Source organism: Culicoides brevitarsis, chromosome 2 (genome assembly GCF_036172545.1).
Source record: "Culicoides brevitarsis isolate CSIRO-B50_1 chromosome 2, AGI_CSIRO_Cbre_v1, whole genome shotgun sequence".
Taxonomy (NCBI): Eukaryota; Metazoa; Arthropoda; class Insecta; order Diptera; family Ceratopogonidae; genus Culicoides; species Culicoides brevitarsis.
In genome coordinates, this window is record NC_087086.1 from 42,703,513 (window position 1) to 42,721,080 (window position 17,568).

Sequence of the window (17,568 nt, forward strand, 5' to 3'; positions counted from 1 at the left end):
GCAAATATATTTCAATAATGCCAAAATAAACACCCATTTCAACACAATATTATTACGCTCAACTGCAGATATCATAATGTATATCATATATTTAACAAACATAATGCCAAATTGGAGACATTATTATAATATGTAGTACAACTTTGTTTGTAATCATTTCACAAATATGGGAATTGTGCATACCGATCTCACAGTTGAATTGATTAACAAACAATAAAATTAACACAAAAATTATTATTGATTGTAATGTTATCTGAAAAAAAATCAATTTTCTTTCAAACTTTCTTTTGACACTTTGAGCTGAGTGTCCCTAAATAGATATCAACTTTCTATATTGACCATAAAAAAGTTGAGGAATTTTTCTATATACAATTTCTTGTATGCATTTCACTTGACAAATCTCAGAAGTTTACATCCCAGCACCTCCAGTCAAATAAAATATGTAAGAAAAAAGTTTATTTTTGAAATAAAAAAAATACACACAGCAGTAACTTTGTCGTCCTTTTATCGGTGCTATTTCTAAAACAGCTCACTGCTGTTGTTGCTCGTTACATTTTTGCTGTAAAAGTCTGCCTTTCTGTGTATCAGCTACATATTAAAAACGAGAAAACCAAGTAACCTAGACCAAAACGAAATGTATATAAATGCAGAAAAAGCTTTCAGCATCGTAAATTTTCTTCTAGAAATTATAGACTTAAAACTTTTTCCTTTCCTCTTCCACACAGAAGGAATAACAGTATAGAAATGACATACACTGATTTTTTCTCTACTTTTTTGCTTCATCTTTGCATGCATGCAAGAAAGAGGAAAATTGCTTGCTATCAAATAGATAAATTTACGTATCTTTAGTCGAAACATCATAGTCGTTCGGTCCATACTTTGAAGGAATTGGAGAATTTTTTCAGGAGATATGCTTTTTGGTGATCAAACCACTCAAGACTGCTTTGAAACTTTAACAAACTATATTTTTTTCGGCATGCATGAAAAAACACATCAAGCTAAAAAGAGTAACACCAATTTAACAATTTACCAAAATCATATAATATTTATATTCGTAAAATGAGAACTAAAATGTTTCTGCATATGAACATATGTATGTAAAGTAGAAAAGGAGATTGAAATTTTTAAGGAAAATTTTATAATATATAATGATAATAAAAATATATAGGGTAAAAATAATGTGAAATGACAGCTAAATCCAATGTGATACAAAATGAAAATAAATGCACCTGGGCTGGACAAAAATATCAGTTTATTTTTCTTTTTGTTGAAAATGTTTAATCTGGTTTTGTTATTTTTTGTTCGATATTTAAATAAATGGTTTAATGTGTTAAACAAAATAAAAACAAACAATCGATTCTATCTTAAAAATGCACATAATGTTAGTGAGATAATAATTTGATAAATGGAAAGTTTCGGATATCTCTATTTTGTTTCCCCCTTTAAAGATTCTTTAAGCAAACATCTTAAGATGGTTCATTACTATAACACGGAATTAGTTTTCTTAAGTTGTTTCTTTCCATTTTTCTTTTACAAAACTATCTAACCAACAGTATTTTCATATAGCTCTCGGAAATTGAAAAGAAAATATCTCTGTCTGTGAATCATACAAATAAAGGGAAACACAACAATCTCTTGGGAGAATATGGAATTGTTCCTTACAGAATTTAAATTGATTTTGGATTGCAATTGAATTGTCGAATCATTTCGTTTTTTTTTTACTTTGCTTCGAAAGTTACGATTGTTGTTATAAGATTTCTATTTTGTTTTATTTCCGAGACAGTCTCTATCATTATTTTGCTATGTCAGTACTTCCATTTATTTTTTTGTAAAACTTCATTCATGTCTCGATAGTTTGTTTTTGCGTTTATAAAAATTTGTCGCATTTTAGTTCAATTTTTCAACATTTTTTTTTCTAATTAAGTTCATACAAAAAATCAATATAAATTAAACTATAATAATTGAATATTATGCTAAACGTTTTATACTGAACATACTATTGAACATAACAGTTGTTTTTGGAATTCTGAATTTTCTACTTGTTATCTGATTGAAAAGAAAATGTTCGAAAATAAATTATTTGTGTTCACTTATTGAATAATCATACTTACCCTCAAGGTAATGATTACACAAGACAAAATATTTATTTATCGTTCTAATTAGGTCTTCATTTATTTATTTCAATTATCATGTAAGTTATATTTACTTAGCTTATTATCTATATTGTATATCTTTATTTGATTTTCATTTGGTTGCAAGAAAATTTTTGATATCTTGTTTGTTATAACGACTTTTAAAATTAATTCAAAGTTTTCTCTCACTATTTTTTTTGTAACACACTATGTATTGTTAATAATCAGTATTTTCCTATTATTAAAGTTGTAAATAAATAAACTATATTTATTATTTTATTCTATCATAAATAGATTATACTTAATTTATTTTATTATATCCATTTGTTTCATTTCGTAAAATTTACTTTTTATTAATTTTTCAATATAAATAAATGCTTTTATCATAATTATATCAACCACGTTTTTTCCTGTGAAAAATTAATTTATACTAACAAGTTTCATTTGTTTTCGGGTAATAAATAAATATTTATTTATTACTATTAATAATCAGAATCACGCTTCAAAATATAATGAAAAAATAATAATTTTTATAAATAATACCATCATATCATCTAACGATATACATTTTGTTTATTTGTTTTCTTTTGTGATAGATTCTATTGTTGTTTTTATTATTACTTTGGATATCATACGAGTGGGATATTAATATCATTAATTTATATTTCTTGTTTATTTTTCTACTGTTTTTTTTTTTATTAAATTTGTGATCTGTTGTATTTGTCGAATTGGTTTTGATCCAAGGTATATTTTATCAATCTCACTCATTTTTATTCAGTTTTTTTTGGTTCAAAAGACGTTATATTAAGTCAAGAACAAAGAGCATTTTCTACAAGAACAAATCATTATTATCAAGTCAGTCAAGAAAAATGGGTGCAAAAATTACAATAACAATTTTTATGATAATTATGATAAAATATAACAACGCGAACGAATTATTTGTTAATTTCATTTTTTGTTTCATCAACAAGCTACCCGCTTTTGTAATAAAAAATTCTTTTAATAAAATTAACTTACATACAACATCTTTTATATGCATCATATTTTTTTTTAACTATAACTAAAGAATGATACATTAATATATATTAAATAACCTTTTTCCTTTTGTTTCTGTGTTCTTCATAAAATGGATAACATTTTTTCCTTTCATCGTGTAATAATTATATGAAATGAATTATATTTTTCTCGTTTATCTTATTTCTTTTTATCACAATTGAGTCTTTTTTCTATTTACAGATATATTTGCTTTGATTTTATATAATAGTAATAACCATTGTTATATCAATTAAATATTTTATTTTTCAATCTCATTTTAAATTGTTTTTTCTTTCATAACGTAAAATTTTAAATTTCATTTTTATTTTGACATTCTGTTTACATATTTTACTACTAAAAGTAATCAGATCAACACTTTGCTTTCGAGTTATCAATGTCAAAGCCGCTCTCTTTCATTTTGCATATCTGTTTATTGCATCGATGGAACATATATCAATGACACTTATAATAATAATAATGTCATCATCATAGTCATCGCGTTTCACATTAATAATTTATTCAGAACAAACACAAAATATTATATTAATGATTATACTTTACCAAATCATGCATACTCAATCGTCATAAAATATCATCGAAAATATTGAGTTTTCATTATTTGCATTATGTTTCGGAAATTTCGCATGTACCAACGAACAAATGAAAAATTTAAGTGATCAATCATGTTGCCGGAGTTGTATAGCACATGGAATAAAATAATGACGATGACAACGCGCGTGAAACGATAAACTTGCACGTATAGATTATGAAATAAATAACAAATGTTCCATGAACTTTTGTCGCCACGCATCTATTGAGACTGACATATCCTTTAAATAATCGAATCAAATGAGTTTTTCATTAAAACAATAACCATAATTTGTTCATTGTATATCTACGTATGTATAAAATGACAGAATTTATTATTATTATTAAAGTTGTAAATGTGTTCAATAAAGTTTATAAAGAATCGAAAAAAAAATGAAAAAAAAAAAGATTTTGAACGCACGACTTCTTAGGCCAACAATCAATCGAGATCAGCCATGTAACCATACTTAATAATAATAATGACTGAATATTTCATATGGAAACCGCACGTTCCTATATGGTAATGATGTTGATATTTGCATTTAATTTTATTAATTAACCAAATAACATTTTATTCATAACAATATGGTTTTTCAATATTAACGTGTTTTAAATCTGAATATGCCTATTTTTTAAAATTATAATAATATATTGCCGATTCGAGTATTTCATCTGGAATTAAATCGATTTTGTATTAAAACCAATGACGGAAGTTGCTGCAAAATGGCTACAAATACCATAAGTATCACATATATTCCAACTGTTCTAAAATAAATTAATTTTTTTACAAAACTACTTTTTTGACAATTATGTCGACGACTATCACTAAAAACGAATAGCAAGGATGGCGCAGAATTATGTTGCATTGCTGCCGGATGTTCACCTGGAAAATTGCAATTTTAAATATGTATATGAGTGTTGTACAGAAAAGAGTAATTATCAGATTTTTTCTTCATCATATATAATTGTGCAATTTTATAAAGCATTAAAGACAACGTGTGTGTGTGTATAATAAGAACGTAAAGCAGTTAAGATGATGATTATTATAATAATGTAGCAAATTTTACTCACCACTAATTACTTGTACCCAGACACTCGAACTCTTTGCTATAGTTGGCACACAAGTATAATTTCCAGTATCACTTTGAATAGCTCTCTTTATCGTAAGTCTAAAATGGCCATTCAAAAAGTGTGTTTATGTGATTATTATATTTTAAGTGTACCATCAGGGATAGTAGAAAACAATTTTTTGAAAAGAAGTGTACACAAAAGAAGAAAGGGTAAAACTCGACTAAATAGTTTTATCTCTCTTTTCATTTATTCTATCTATCTGAATGAGATAAAGTTTCAGTTGCTTCTACAAATAACACATCTAAAAAATTTAACAAGAACTCCCTCGTTTATATTATGTCTCTTGTCGCTGTATCGTTAAATGTTCATTGAAAATGAAAATCAAAATAATTGTAATGTAAGATCTAAACTGTGCCGATTAAAAAATCACTTTACTATTTATTTAATGAGAGCAGAGCAACAAGTTTCTTTAGATTAAATAAAAGTTGATCCTTTAGAAAATATTTGCAGAATTGTAATTCTCTGTTAAGAAAGATATACTTACGTTGACTTTAATCCGTCAGACCAATCTGTTTCTATGCTTATTCTATCGTGATACTTTTTATTGTTGATTTGACTAATGCTATTTTGTTGAATTGATGTATCAACTATTTCGTTCCCTGCAAAGAAGTGTTATTTAATCCAATGGTTTATTATGTTAAATTTATAATGGATGAGAGACAAAACGTGAGGTTAACACGCCGTTGGCTTATAATTCATGGTTAGACCAAATCTCATTAAAATTTAGACCAAAATTACGTGTGTAAACCGCCAACAATTTTGCGGTTTCATTATCAAACAATAACAAAATTAGAAGACACCAACATTTACATAATTGATTCAAACCAAAAACACAGAATAATACTACCTATTCATTTTGTGTAAAGAAAACACATCCGTCTCATACAAATGTTCTTTTTATGCAAAATATTTCAATACGGCACGATGAAAAATAAAAAAAAACAACAATTTTCATAACAATAGAAAAACCACGTCACGTTTAAATATGTACCCATCAGGTGTGATTTTTTTCATCCTCCCTTGTATATACCTACATAAACTGGATTTCACAAGAAAATTAAATTAAACTATTACGGTTTGCTTTACTTACATTTTGTTCTAATCTTTATTTGTCTCTACTGAGATTCATGACGTTATCTAATTTATTCTTTTAAGGTAGAAATGTGCGCAATTTCTCGCGATACAAATTTAAAAAAATATGCAAATGAGTTTGTATGAATTCTGTGTATTTATCTTTTCAGAAGGTTCATTCTTTAAAGCTTAATGAATGCAGTAAAAAGAATGAATAGCATATTAGTACATAATTAAAAGCTTGAGTAAGAAATGAATTATTGATTTATAATTTTGACACGTGCGCAAACACTTTGAAAGATGTTTTGTCCTCAAAAGCCTCTGAGAAAGATCTCCGTATAGCTAATTCTCATATTTCTGATTTGTTTTAAAGATGACATTTTATACAAAAGAAATACATAAATGGACTATTTATGAAAACTGTAGCTCCAATTTAAATTAAAAGAAAATTAATACTTTTACTAAACAGCATAAGAAAGAGACTTTGCAAACAACTTTTTCTTTGCTTTAGTTCATATTTTTTTCCGTATGAGCTGTTAATTTCCACAAATTATAGATGATATCGATTGAATTCTGTAATATTTGTATTGCAATGCAAATAATGCCTCAAAGAACCATTGCGCCAGACTAAATATTATTAAATTATTATAGATGAGTAATTTCAAATCATTTGATTATTATTCGTATTTATATTAATATTTACATTTCAAAATAATGCTCAACTTCGATTCAAAAAATAAATATTCAGTAATTCTCTGTGACAAGGATTAATTGCCTGTAGTACTTTCATGCCATATAGTGTTTCATTTTTTATTTTTATAACAAAAAAAATATTGGAATTATTAATACTTTCTTTTTTGCTTTAGCTTTCAAGCGATCAATTAAATTACACAGCATCTAAAATTGTGTACTTAGGTTAATTTGTGTTGTAGTTCGTTATCAAAATTTAAGAGACAATCAACCTTCTGTTATGCGAAGCGCGTGTCGAAAATTTCGCACAACGATTGAGCACTAATTAGAATGTGAATGAATTTTAATCAGAGACGTAACACGGGTATTTTGTAGCTATCGTGTCAAAGTAAAAGAGTTTCCTGTATTATCCATACCTGATCCAATTAATACACAACCATCAAAGTGTTCACATCACGTGAAGGTACAACAAATGCAAATAATTGAGTTCCCCTTCGTTTGAATCTATGAGTTGTTATGACGCCAATTTGTATACTTTAGACGACATTAATTACATTGTCTTCATCGAAACATTTAGAATATGATAATATGAATGAATTCGACTACTAATAATGAATAAAATACCAATAATAATAACATGAACAATGTGAAAAACAATTAGCAACTGTTATTATATTGGGAAGACGTGTTAAAGGCACTCAGTTAAATTTGTTTGAATTTCCTCACGTTTTCTCTTTTCCATTTTACATAGCTGCTACAAACGAAAAATCTTTACAAAATAGTTTATAGTACGTTTTAAAAGACACATAAGAAAGTGACAATTAAATTAATGATTTCCATTATTATTATTGTTTTACTTACCTTTGTACCATAAGATGGAACCCAAATCATGTGGTCCTTGGGTTAATTTACAATTAATTATTATTTGACTACCTGATTTTACATACAAATCATTCGGTCCAAGAATTTGTGCTTTTAATTCTGGTTGATAAAAAGTGTTGTATCCATCCCACAATTAAGTTGTCATCAACAGCATCACAGCAACATAATTTGTGAAAAAAATGAGAAAAAAGTGTTATAAAAAATTAGTAAGTGTTATAAAAAACAAAATTAAGTAATGAAGATAACAAAGCTTACTCACACACAAAAACGATCGTATACCCAAAAAAAAGGATAATGATAATGTTTTGAATGAATTTAAAAAGCGCTGGGATTAAAGTAACGGTAATTGGTTCCGTAATTAACGCACAGTAATTTGTGAAGCGCCAAGGCAAATGTTAAAATTGTTTTTTTTTTGCATTATAAAAAGCCAAAGGAGAAAAAATTATAGATTTTGAAAACTTTGAGTTTAAGTCTCTACTTAAAAGATGAAATGATATTTTAGCAAAAAGCTCTATTGTCATTGACTTTTATTGTATTGTCTTGTCATGTAAATAAAGTTTTCTTTAAAGAGATTCGAAAAATAAAAGCAACAACAATGTCGACAACAAACCAACGAACACGAATCTAAAGATAACAATTTGAAAAGGTCTAAAATAACAAATTATCTTTGTGGAAAATTGGTTTTCCACGGCTATTGTTCTGCGTACTGTGTGTTGTCTGTCTGCAGTAGATGTAGAGTGTAGACATAAAAAATATTGTGACTGTTACGAGTGATTTATTTAAAGCCGTTAATAATTGCTTTGTTAATGATTTTCAATTTATATTTGGTGTTGTTGCCAGATAGCAACATAGTAAAAAAAACCGATTGGAGAGTATCTCTTAACTAGCGGGTGTAAAATAATATAAAATGATGCATATTTTATCTCGTTATTTATTTTGTTTCGTCACGGATTTTCATTTAAAAAGGGAAATGACATTGTAAAGAGGGAGGATCTGTATTGTTCTTACTGTCCCGATGATCACGAGATAAAGTAAGAACATATATCTTTCCAATTCATGTCAAATAAACGATCATAAAAGTTTTTTTCTTACTTAAGAATGATATATACTCATCAAAATTATTATGTATTATGAATATTGATAGCATGTCGAGACAATGTATATGTCTCTTCAACGAACCTTTGTAGAATAACAGAATATATAACGCTAAAGAGTATTTTTCCGTCTTCTGTTCTTTTTGCTCCATTTAATAAGTTTCACGAACACACGAAAACATTTTCTACTTGCTTACATCTCCCTTCGTTACTAATACTTTTAAGAGTCCTATTTATTCACAGAGAGTCGTTGAAATTTAATATCATCATCAAACAGAGATGACTAATATTGTGTAAGAGAATGGAGAAAATGCGACGTATCTTGTCTCATCATTTGATACGCTTGTTTTGTCAATCACTCAAGTTTTAAGAATATTAGTAATTTAAATGTAGTAGCAAGGCTCATTTATCTTACGAGTGTCATCAAATATGAGCGCAGTTTAATTTCCTTTTCATCCTAACTGTGAGTTTTGAAAACTCCCATGCTTTCCTGTCTAATCATTCATAATAACAACGTAAGACATCATCCGCTGAAAACGATTTTGGGTTAAAATGATATGAACACACACAAGCGTTAAACTTAAACGTGTTTCATCACACATTTGGGTCTATAAAAACACGTAAAACATAAAATGATAACCCATTTTGGATTTGTTAAGGTATGGTATGATGGATCATCAGAAAAAAAGTGAAAAGGAGTAAAGGTTCCAATACAGTTTTTGTTACTCCCTTTTGTTTTTTTTTCTCTATTATTTTAACACGAACACAAAAACGACAGAATGTGGATAAAATATTTATATCGCAAACAATTTTTTCATTAAATATTTTTTGTCTCACAGTTGTGCGTAAAAGAATTCGAAGTAGAAAATTTTCCCGAAGAAGAAAAGTATAATTTACTGCATCTCCAAAGAATTTTTTCCTTCCCTTTTTGACATTTTTGCATCATCAACAAAAAGTGGTCCATATTGAAAACATAAATATTGTAAAGTGGATCGAATATTGTGAAATATAGAAGAAAAAATGGGAAAAACATTGATGGATCGTTTTGAAAGAAAAATGATCACAAATAAGACGAAGTAGAAAAACGTAATATATTGCTTATGTTTGCTCTCGTTGTAAGTAGGAGGTGAAATAATCTATAAAATCCTAAACTAAGCTATAGATGATACATTCAAAGTGTAACGGTCATTTCTTTTAATGTTATCCAATTATAACATACAAAGATTTTTTTACCAATGATACACAAGAAAATACATTGATAAATAAAAAAACAAAAGCATCTTATAGCAGTTTCGATGACGATATTTTATTCATTACATAAATTCTGTTTGTTTTTTTTTTTAAAACGTTGATTGATTTCATCAGATTTAAAAAATGGGAATAGATTTCCTTCACTGTAGACCTAATCGTTTTGCAATCATAACAAAATATTCATTATATAAAATTCATTGTAATACATTTTTATTAAAACAAGAAGTACATGTTATCACACATTTAATCTACAAAAATCCAGGATTCAGACAACACATTTTATGTTTAATCTGCTTGCTTAACCACGAAACGCGACAAAAAAATATGCTGACGGATTTCCTCATAAACATTACGTTCACGACACGACAAACTTTATACATTCGTTATACATACAAAATCGCTCGCAGGTATATTGCGGCACGTATTATAGCGACGCAAGGATGTTTAAAATAAATAAAAAAAAAATAAAGAGAAAAAAAGGTAATAGCATAAAGGGGATTGAAAATCGCGTACAATATATTCAATGTTTGTAAATAGCTCTCACTTATGGTGACAGAAAATCACGTATCTTGCTAGATTTAAAATTTCGTTGTAATTAATTTCCATAGGAGAGAGAGAAAAATTTTAAAAGAAATAGTATTCGTACGTGACCTTTAGATAATATTGGGCATTAGAAATTAATGATCATTATCGGTAAAATAGACAAACTCCAAATAAGAAAACTGTAGAGAAAACAGACCATCTATAATTTTGTTTTGCATTATTTTTCCTTGTCTAATCCAATATTAATTCTTATATTTTCTACTTCTCTTCGTTTTTTTTTTCAAACAGATCAGATAATTCAGCAAAAACTGTTCAGTTTAATTTATTTTCCACATTTCACTACTTCTTTGGACTCTTAAAATTCACTCATTCGTCTCTTGTGTCTATTATAGTGTCTACTATGTGCAAGTGCAAGTACACTTTATGCAATTCCCGTTATGCTCATCTTTTGTTTGTTCAGTTCTTTTCATTTCAACATTTAAGCACAACAACTTTTTGCGTTCTCAGCTCGCTTATAAGAGGATGAGAAAATAAATGAAAAGGAATAGCTGTAAACAATTTGTCGGTTGGTCGGTTTGTAACTCTCTTTTCCCCCTTTCTCCCAACATATAGGTATTTTAGATACATATGCAAGAGCTTGTTTGGTTTCCCATGTGTGTCTAGACTAGACAATGCTGCAGTGTGATATATGCCTTCCTTTTTCTGAATAGGTTACACTCAGTCCTAATTAGAAAATAAATGTAATAAAACAACTATAATCCTTGTAATACTTAACAAAAAAAAATAGGGCTTCCTCAATAACAAGGGTGAAAAAAGAGGAATACATTTAAAAGGCACACTTGGGTTTTTAAATGTGACGCGCCGTATCTTAAAAAATACACTTTATTGGAAAAGATGTTTTTTCCAAATTGAAGTATTTTTTTCACACTTAGTTTGAAAAGTAATAACAAGAAGAAGATTTTCGACAAACACAAACAAAACTAAGTAATTTTTTTTTGTTAAAATTTTCATTTCAAACACAAATATAACCATATCAATTTCTCGTATGTCTTAAATAAAATAGTAAAAACAACACAAACAATGTAACCTTATATTATTCTTAAAAGGAAAAAAAAAATGGTTTTTCTATTTGGCGAGGATACAAAAACATTCATTTAGATTCAAGACTACCCAAATGAAAATAAGGACAAAAGATTTTTATAAAATTTATGAAAAGTATTGAAGTTAATCGATTGATTTTTAAAACATCGAGAAAATTTTAGCACCTTATAACTTTATTAACCAAACAGAACCATGGATCATGTTATCTTGCAGAGATTAAACTTAATAAAATATTATTGCGTTTGCATACGGTTTCGTTTAAATTAGAAAAGTAAACCAAATCCTTTTAAGCGAACGACACCAAACGAACTGTTTCCTTTTTTGCCCAGCATTGGCTTAAAAAACTTTTCTATTGTATTTTTCGGATACAAAATCACGGAGCAAAAACACACAAAAACTTTTTTGTGTGCTCAAATATATTTACAGACAACTGAAAATCGTGTCTCTTGTTGCAAAAAATATGTGGGTTTCAGTTCTTTCCTTTTTTTCTCTTTCGACTGTCTATTTCTGTGTTTCGATGCGTTTTTCGAATATAAAATTATTTCACCTACTGCAGACTGAATTTTATCTCGAATTGATCAAAAACACAAAATAATTCTATACCATAACAATGTGACATAATATAAGACTCGCATACTTACCAACTACATTAAATGTGTACGAAAGTGACATTTTTGGCTCTGTATTTATTTGGCACTCGTATGTCCCGGAATCTGATATTTGTGGATATTTAATTTGCAATGTCCACATTGATGGATTTTCACGACGCAAAACCTGTGTGAAAATAGATTTTTTATTTAGTTAGAAATTTGTTTGTTTAGTCGTATCGTGTTTGAATGATGATGATATGCGATGTTCGGAGGTTGTCCTATGAAAGTCATTAAAAGAATGGGTTTTTTCACATATCTACAATCTAAATAATAATAATCTAATATAAAGACGAACATGATCTGATATCTATCTATTCGTTTCATTGCACTATAAAAAGTTTGACGGAAATTATCAACGAATGCCAATCAGGCCATTGTGAAAATGAAAAAAAAAAAATTCAGATGAAAATCATTGCTCAGGATAAGTTTCATGGGAAGGCGTTTTACGAAGAGATAAATTTTTTTTTTCCAAATTTTCAAAAAAATTTTTTTTTTTTTTTTTTTTTTTTTTTTGATGAAAAACATTGCTCAGGACAAGTTTCATGGGAGGGCGTTTTACGAAGAGATAAATTTTTTTTTTCCAAATTTTCAAAAAAATTTTTTTTTTTTTTTTTTTTTTGATGAAAAACATTTCTCAAGACAAGTTTCATGGGAAGGCGTTTTACGAAGAGACAAATTTTTTTTTTCCAAATTTTCAAAAAAAAAAATTTTTTTTTTTTTTTTTTTTTTTTTTTGATGAAAAACATTGCTCAGGACAAGTTTCATGGGAAGGCGTTTTACGAAGAGACAAATTTTTTTTTTCCAAATTTTCAAAAAAAAAATTTTTTTTTTTTTTTTTGATGAAAAACATTGCTCAGGACAAGTTTCATGGGAAGGCGTTTTACGAAGAGATAAATTTTTTTTTCCAAATTTTCAAAAAATTTTTTTTTTTTTTGGTGAAAAACATTGCTCAGGACAAGTTTCATGGGAAGGCGTTTTACGAAGAGATAATTTTTTTCCAAATTTTCAAAAAATTTTTTTTTTTTTTTTTTTTTTTTTGATGAAAAACATTGCTCAAGACAAGTTTCATGGGAAGGCGTTTTACGAAGAGATAAATTTTTTTTTCCAAATTTTCAAAAATTTTTTTTTTTTTTTGATGAAAAACATTGCTCAGGACAAGTTTCATGGGAAGGCGTTTTACGAAGAGATAAATTTTTTTTTTCCAAATTTTCAAAAAAAATTTTTTTTTTTTTGATGAAAAAAATTGTTCAGGTTAAGTTTCATGAGAAGGCGTACGAAGAGATAAATTTTTTTTTTCCATGAAAAACATTGCTCAGGACAAGTTTCATGGGAAGGCGTTTTACGAAGAGATAAATTTTTTTTTCCAAATTTTCAAAAAATTTTTTTTTTTTTTGGTGAAAAACATTGCTCAGGACAAGTTTCATGGGAAGGCGTTTTACGAAGAGATAAATTTTTTTTTTCCAAATTTTCAAAAAAAATTTTTTTTTTTTTTTTTTGATGAAAAACATTGCTCAGGACAAGTTTCATATGAAGGCGTTTTACGAAGAGATAAATTTTTTTTTTCCAAATTTTCAAAAAAAATTTTTTTTTTTTTTTTTTTTTTTTGATGAAAAACATTGCTCAGGACAAGTTTCATGGGAAGGCGTTTTACGAAGAGATAAATTTTTTTTTCCAAATTTTCAAAAAAAATTTTTTTTTTTTTTTTTTTTTTTTTTTTTTTTTTTTTTTTTTTTTTTTTCTGAAAAACATTGCTCAGGACAAGTTTCATGGGAAGGCGTTTTACGAAGAGATAAATTTTTTTTTTCCAAATTTTCAAAAAAATTTTTTTTTTTTTTTTTTTTGATGAAAAACATTGCTCAGGACAAGTTTCATGGGAAGGCGTTTTACGAAGAGATAAATTTTTTTTTTCCAAATTTTCAAAAAAAATTTTTTTTTTTTTTTTTTTTTTGATGAAAAACATTGCTCAGGACAAGTTTCATGGGAAGGCGTTTTACGAAGAGATAAATTTTTTTTTTCCAAATTTTCAAAAAAATTTTTTTTTTTTTTTTTTGATGAAAAACATTGCTCAGGACAAGTTTCATGGGAAGGCGTTTTACGAAGAGATAAATTTTTTTTTTCCAAATTTTCAAAAAAAATTTTTTTTTTTTTTTTTTGATGAAAAACATTGCTCAGGACAAGTTTCATGGGAAGGCGTTTTACGAAGAGATAAATTTTTTTTTTCCAAATTTTCAAAAAAATTTTTTTTTTTTTTTTTTTTTTTGATGAAAAACATTTCTCAAGACAAGTTTCATGGGAAGGCGTTTTACGAAGAGACAAATTTTTTTTTTCCAAATTTTCAAAAAAAAAATTTTTTTTTTTTTTTTTGATGAAAAACATTGCTCAGGACAAGTTTCATGGGAAGGCGTTTTACGAAGAGATAAATTTTTTTTTCCAAATTTTCAAAAAAAATTTTTTTTTTTTTTGATGAAAAACATTTCTCAAGACAAGTTTCATGGGAAGGCGTTTTACGAAGAGACAAATTTTTTTTTTCCAAATTTTCAAAAAAAAAATTTTTTTTTTTTTTTTTGATGAAAAACATTGCTCAGGACAAGTTTCATGGGAAGGCGTTTTACGAAGAGATAAATTTTTTTTTTCCAAATTTTCAAAAAAATTTTTTTTTTTTTTTTTGATGAAAAACATTGCTCAGGACAAGTTTCATGGGAAGGCGTTTTACGAAGAGATAAATTTTTTTTTTCCAAATTTTCAAAAAAATTTTTTTTTTTTTTTTTTTTTTTTTTTTTATGATGAAAAACATTGCTCAGGACAAGTTTCATGGGAAGGCGTTTTACGAAGAGATAAATTTTTTTTTTCCAAATTTTCAAAAAAAATTTTTTTTTTTTTTTTTTTGATGAAAAACATTGCTCAGGACAAGTTTCATGGGAAGGCGTTTTACGAAGAGACAAATTTTTTTTTTCCAAATTTTCAAAAAAAAAATTTTTTTTTTTTTTTTTTGATGAAAAACATTGCTCAGGACAAGTTTCATGGGAAGGCGTTTTACGAAGAGATAAATTTTTTTTTTCCAAATTTTCAAAAAAATTTTTTTTTTTTTTTTTTGATGAAAAACATTGCTCAAGACAAGTTTCATGGGAAGGCGTTTTACGAAGAGATAAATTTTTTTTTTCCAAATTTTCAAAAAAAATTTTTTTTTTTTTTTTTTTTTTTTTTTTTTTTTTTGATGAAAAACATTGCTCAGGACAAGTTTCATGGGAAGGCGTTTTACGAAGAGATAAATTTTTTTTTTCCAAATTTTCAAAAAAATTTTTTTTTTTTTTTTTTTTTTTGAAAAACATTGCTCAGGACAAGTTTCATGGGAAGGCGTTTTACGAAGAGATAAATTTTTTTTTTCCAAATTTTCAAAAAAAATTTTTTTTTTTTTTTTTTTGATGAAAAACATTGCTCAGGACAAGTTTCATGGGAAGGCGTTTTACGAAGAGATAAATTTTTTTTTTCCAAATTTTCAAAAAAAAAATTTTTTTTTTTTTTTTGATGAAAAACATTGCTCAGGACAAGTTTCATGGGAAGGCGTTTTACGAAGAGATAAATTTTTTTTTTCCAAATTTTCAAAAAAAATTTTTTTTTTTTTTTTTTGATGAAAAACATTGCTCAGGACAAGTTTCATGGGAAGGCGTTTTACGAAGAGATAAATTTTTTTTTTTCCAAATTTTCAAAAAAAAAATTTTTTTTTTTTTTTTGATGAAAAACATTGCTCAGGACAAGTTTCATGGGAAGGCGTTTTACGAAGAGATAAATTTTTTTTTTCCAAATTTTCAAAAAAAATTTTTTTTTTTTTTTTTTTTTTTTTTTTTTTGATGAAAAACATTGCTCAGGACAAGTTTCATGGGAAGGCGTTTTACGAAGAGATAAATTTTTTTTTTCCAAATTTTCAAAAAAAATTTTTTTTTTTTTTTTTTTTGATGAAAAACATTGCTCAGGACAAGTTTCATGGGAAGGCGTTTTACGAAGAGATAAATTTTTTTTTTCCAAATTTTCAAAAAAAAAATTTTTTTTTTTTTTTTTTTTGATGAAAAACATTGCTCAGGACAAGTTTCATGGGAAGGCGTTTTACGAAGAGATAAATTTTTTTTTCCAAATTTTCAAAAAAAAATTTTTTTTTTTTTTTTTGATGAAAAACATTGCTCAGGACAAGTTTCATGGGAAGGCGTTTTACGAAGAGATAAATTTTTTTTTTTCCAAATTTTCAAAAAAAAAATTTTTTTTTTTTTTTTTGATGAAAAACATTGCTCAGGACAAGTTTCATGGGAAGGCGTTTTACGAAGAGATAAATTTTTTTTTTCCAAATTTTCAAAAAAAATTTTTTTTTTTTTTTTTTGATGAAAAACATTGCTCAGGACAAGTTTCATGGGAAGGCGTTTTACGAAGAGATAAATTTTTTTTTTCCAAATTTTCAAAAAAAATTTTTTTTTTTTTTTTTTTGATGAAAAACATTGCTCAGGACAAGTTTCATGGGAAGGCGTTTTACGAAGAGATAAATTTTTTTTTTCCAAATTTTCAAAAAAAATTTTTTTTTTTTTTTTTTGATGAAAAACATTGCTCAGGACAAGTTTCATGGGAAGGCGTTTTACGAAGAGATAAATTTTTTTTTTCCAAATTTTCAAAAAAAATTTTTTTTTTTTTTTTTGATGAAAAACATTGCTCAGGACAAGTTTCATGGGAAGGCGTTTTACGAAGAGATAAATTTTTTTTTTCCAAATTTTCAAAAAAAATTTTTTTTTTTTTTTTTTGATGAAAAACATTGCTCAGGACAAGTTTCATGGGAAGGCGTTTTACGAAGAGATAAATTTTTTTTTTCCAAATTTTCAAAAAAAATTTTTTTTTTTTTTTTTGATGAAAAACATTGCTCAGGACAAGTTTCATGGGAAGGCGTTTTACGAAGAGATAAATTTTTTTTTTCCAAATTTTCAAAAAAAATTTTTTTTTTTTTTTTTTTGATGAAAAACATTGCTCAGGACAAGTTTCATGGGAAGGCGTTTTACGAAGAGATAAATTTTTTTTTTCCAAATTTTCAAAAAAAATTTTTTTTTTTTTTTTTTGATGAAAAACATTGCTCAGGACAAGTTTCATGGGAAGGCGTTTTACGAAGAGATAAATTTTTTTTTTCCAAATTTTCAAAAAAAATTTTTTTTTTTTTTTTTTGATGAAAAACATTGCTCAGGACAAGTTTCATGGGAAGGCGTTTTACGAAGAGATAAATTTTTTTTTCCAAATTTTCAAAAAAAATTTTTTTTTTTTTTTTGATGAAAAACATTGCTCAGGACAAGTTTCATGGGAAGGCGTTTTACGAAGAGATAAATTTTTTTTTCCAAATTTTCAAAAAAAATTTTTTTTTTTTTTTTGATGAAA

The 17,568-nt window shown here is 26.6% G+C and overlaps 1 protein-coding gene across 1 annotated transcript in view; it reads right to left on the reverse strand.

The window, feature by feature from the left end:
- Positions 1–4,423: 4,423 nt before the first annotated feature.
- The window catches only part of LOC134829205 (zwei Ig domain protein zig-8), a 41,104-nt gene continuing 27,959 nt past the window's right edge, over positions 4,424–17,568 (reverse strand). Inside the window, exons 4-8 of the mRNA XM_063842203.1 lie at positions 12,160–12,292; positions 7,509–7,628; positions 5,371–5,485; positions 4,827–4,924; positions 4,424–4,638 (exon numbers count right to left, since the gene is read on the reverse strand). Coding sequence (XP_063698273.1) covers positions 4,424–4,638; positions 4,827–4,924; positions 5,371–5,485; positions 7,509–7,628; positions 12,160–12,292 — 681 coding nt within the window. The remainder of the gene's footprint in view (positions 4,639–4,826; positions 4,925–5,370; positions 5,486–7,508; positions 7,629–12,159; positions 12,293–17,568) is intronic.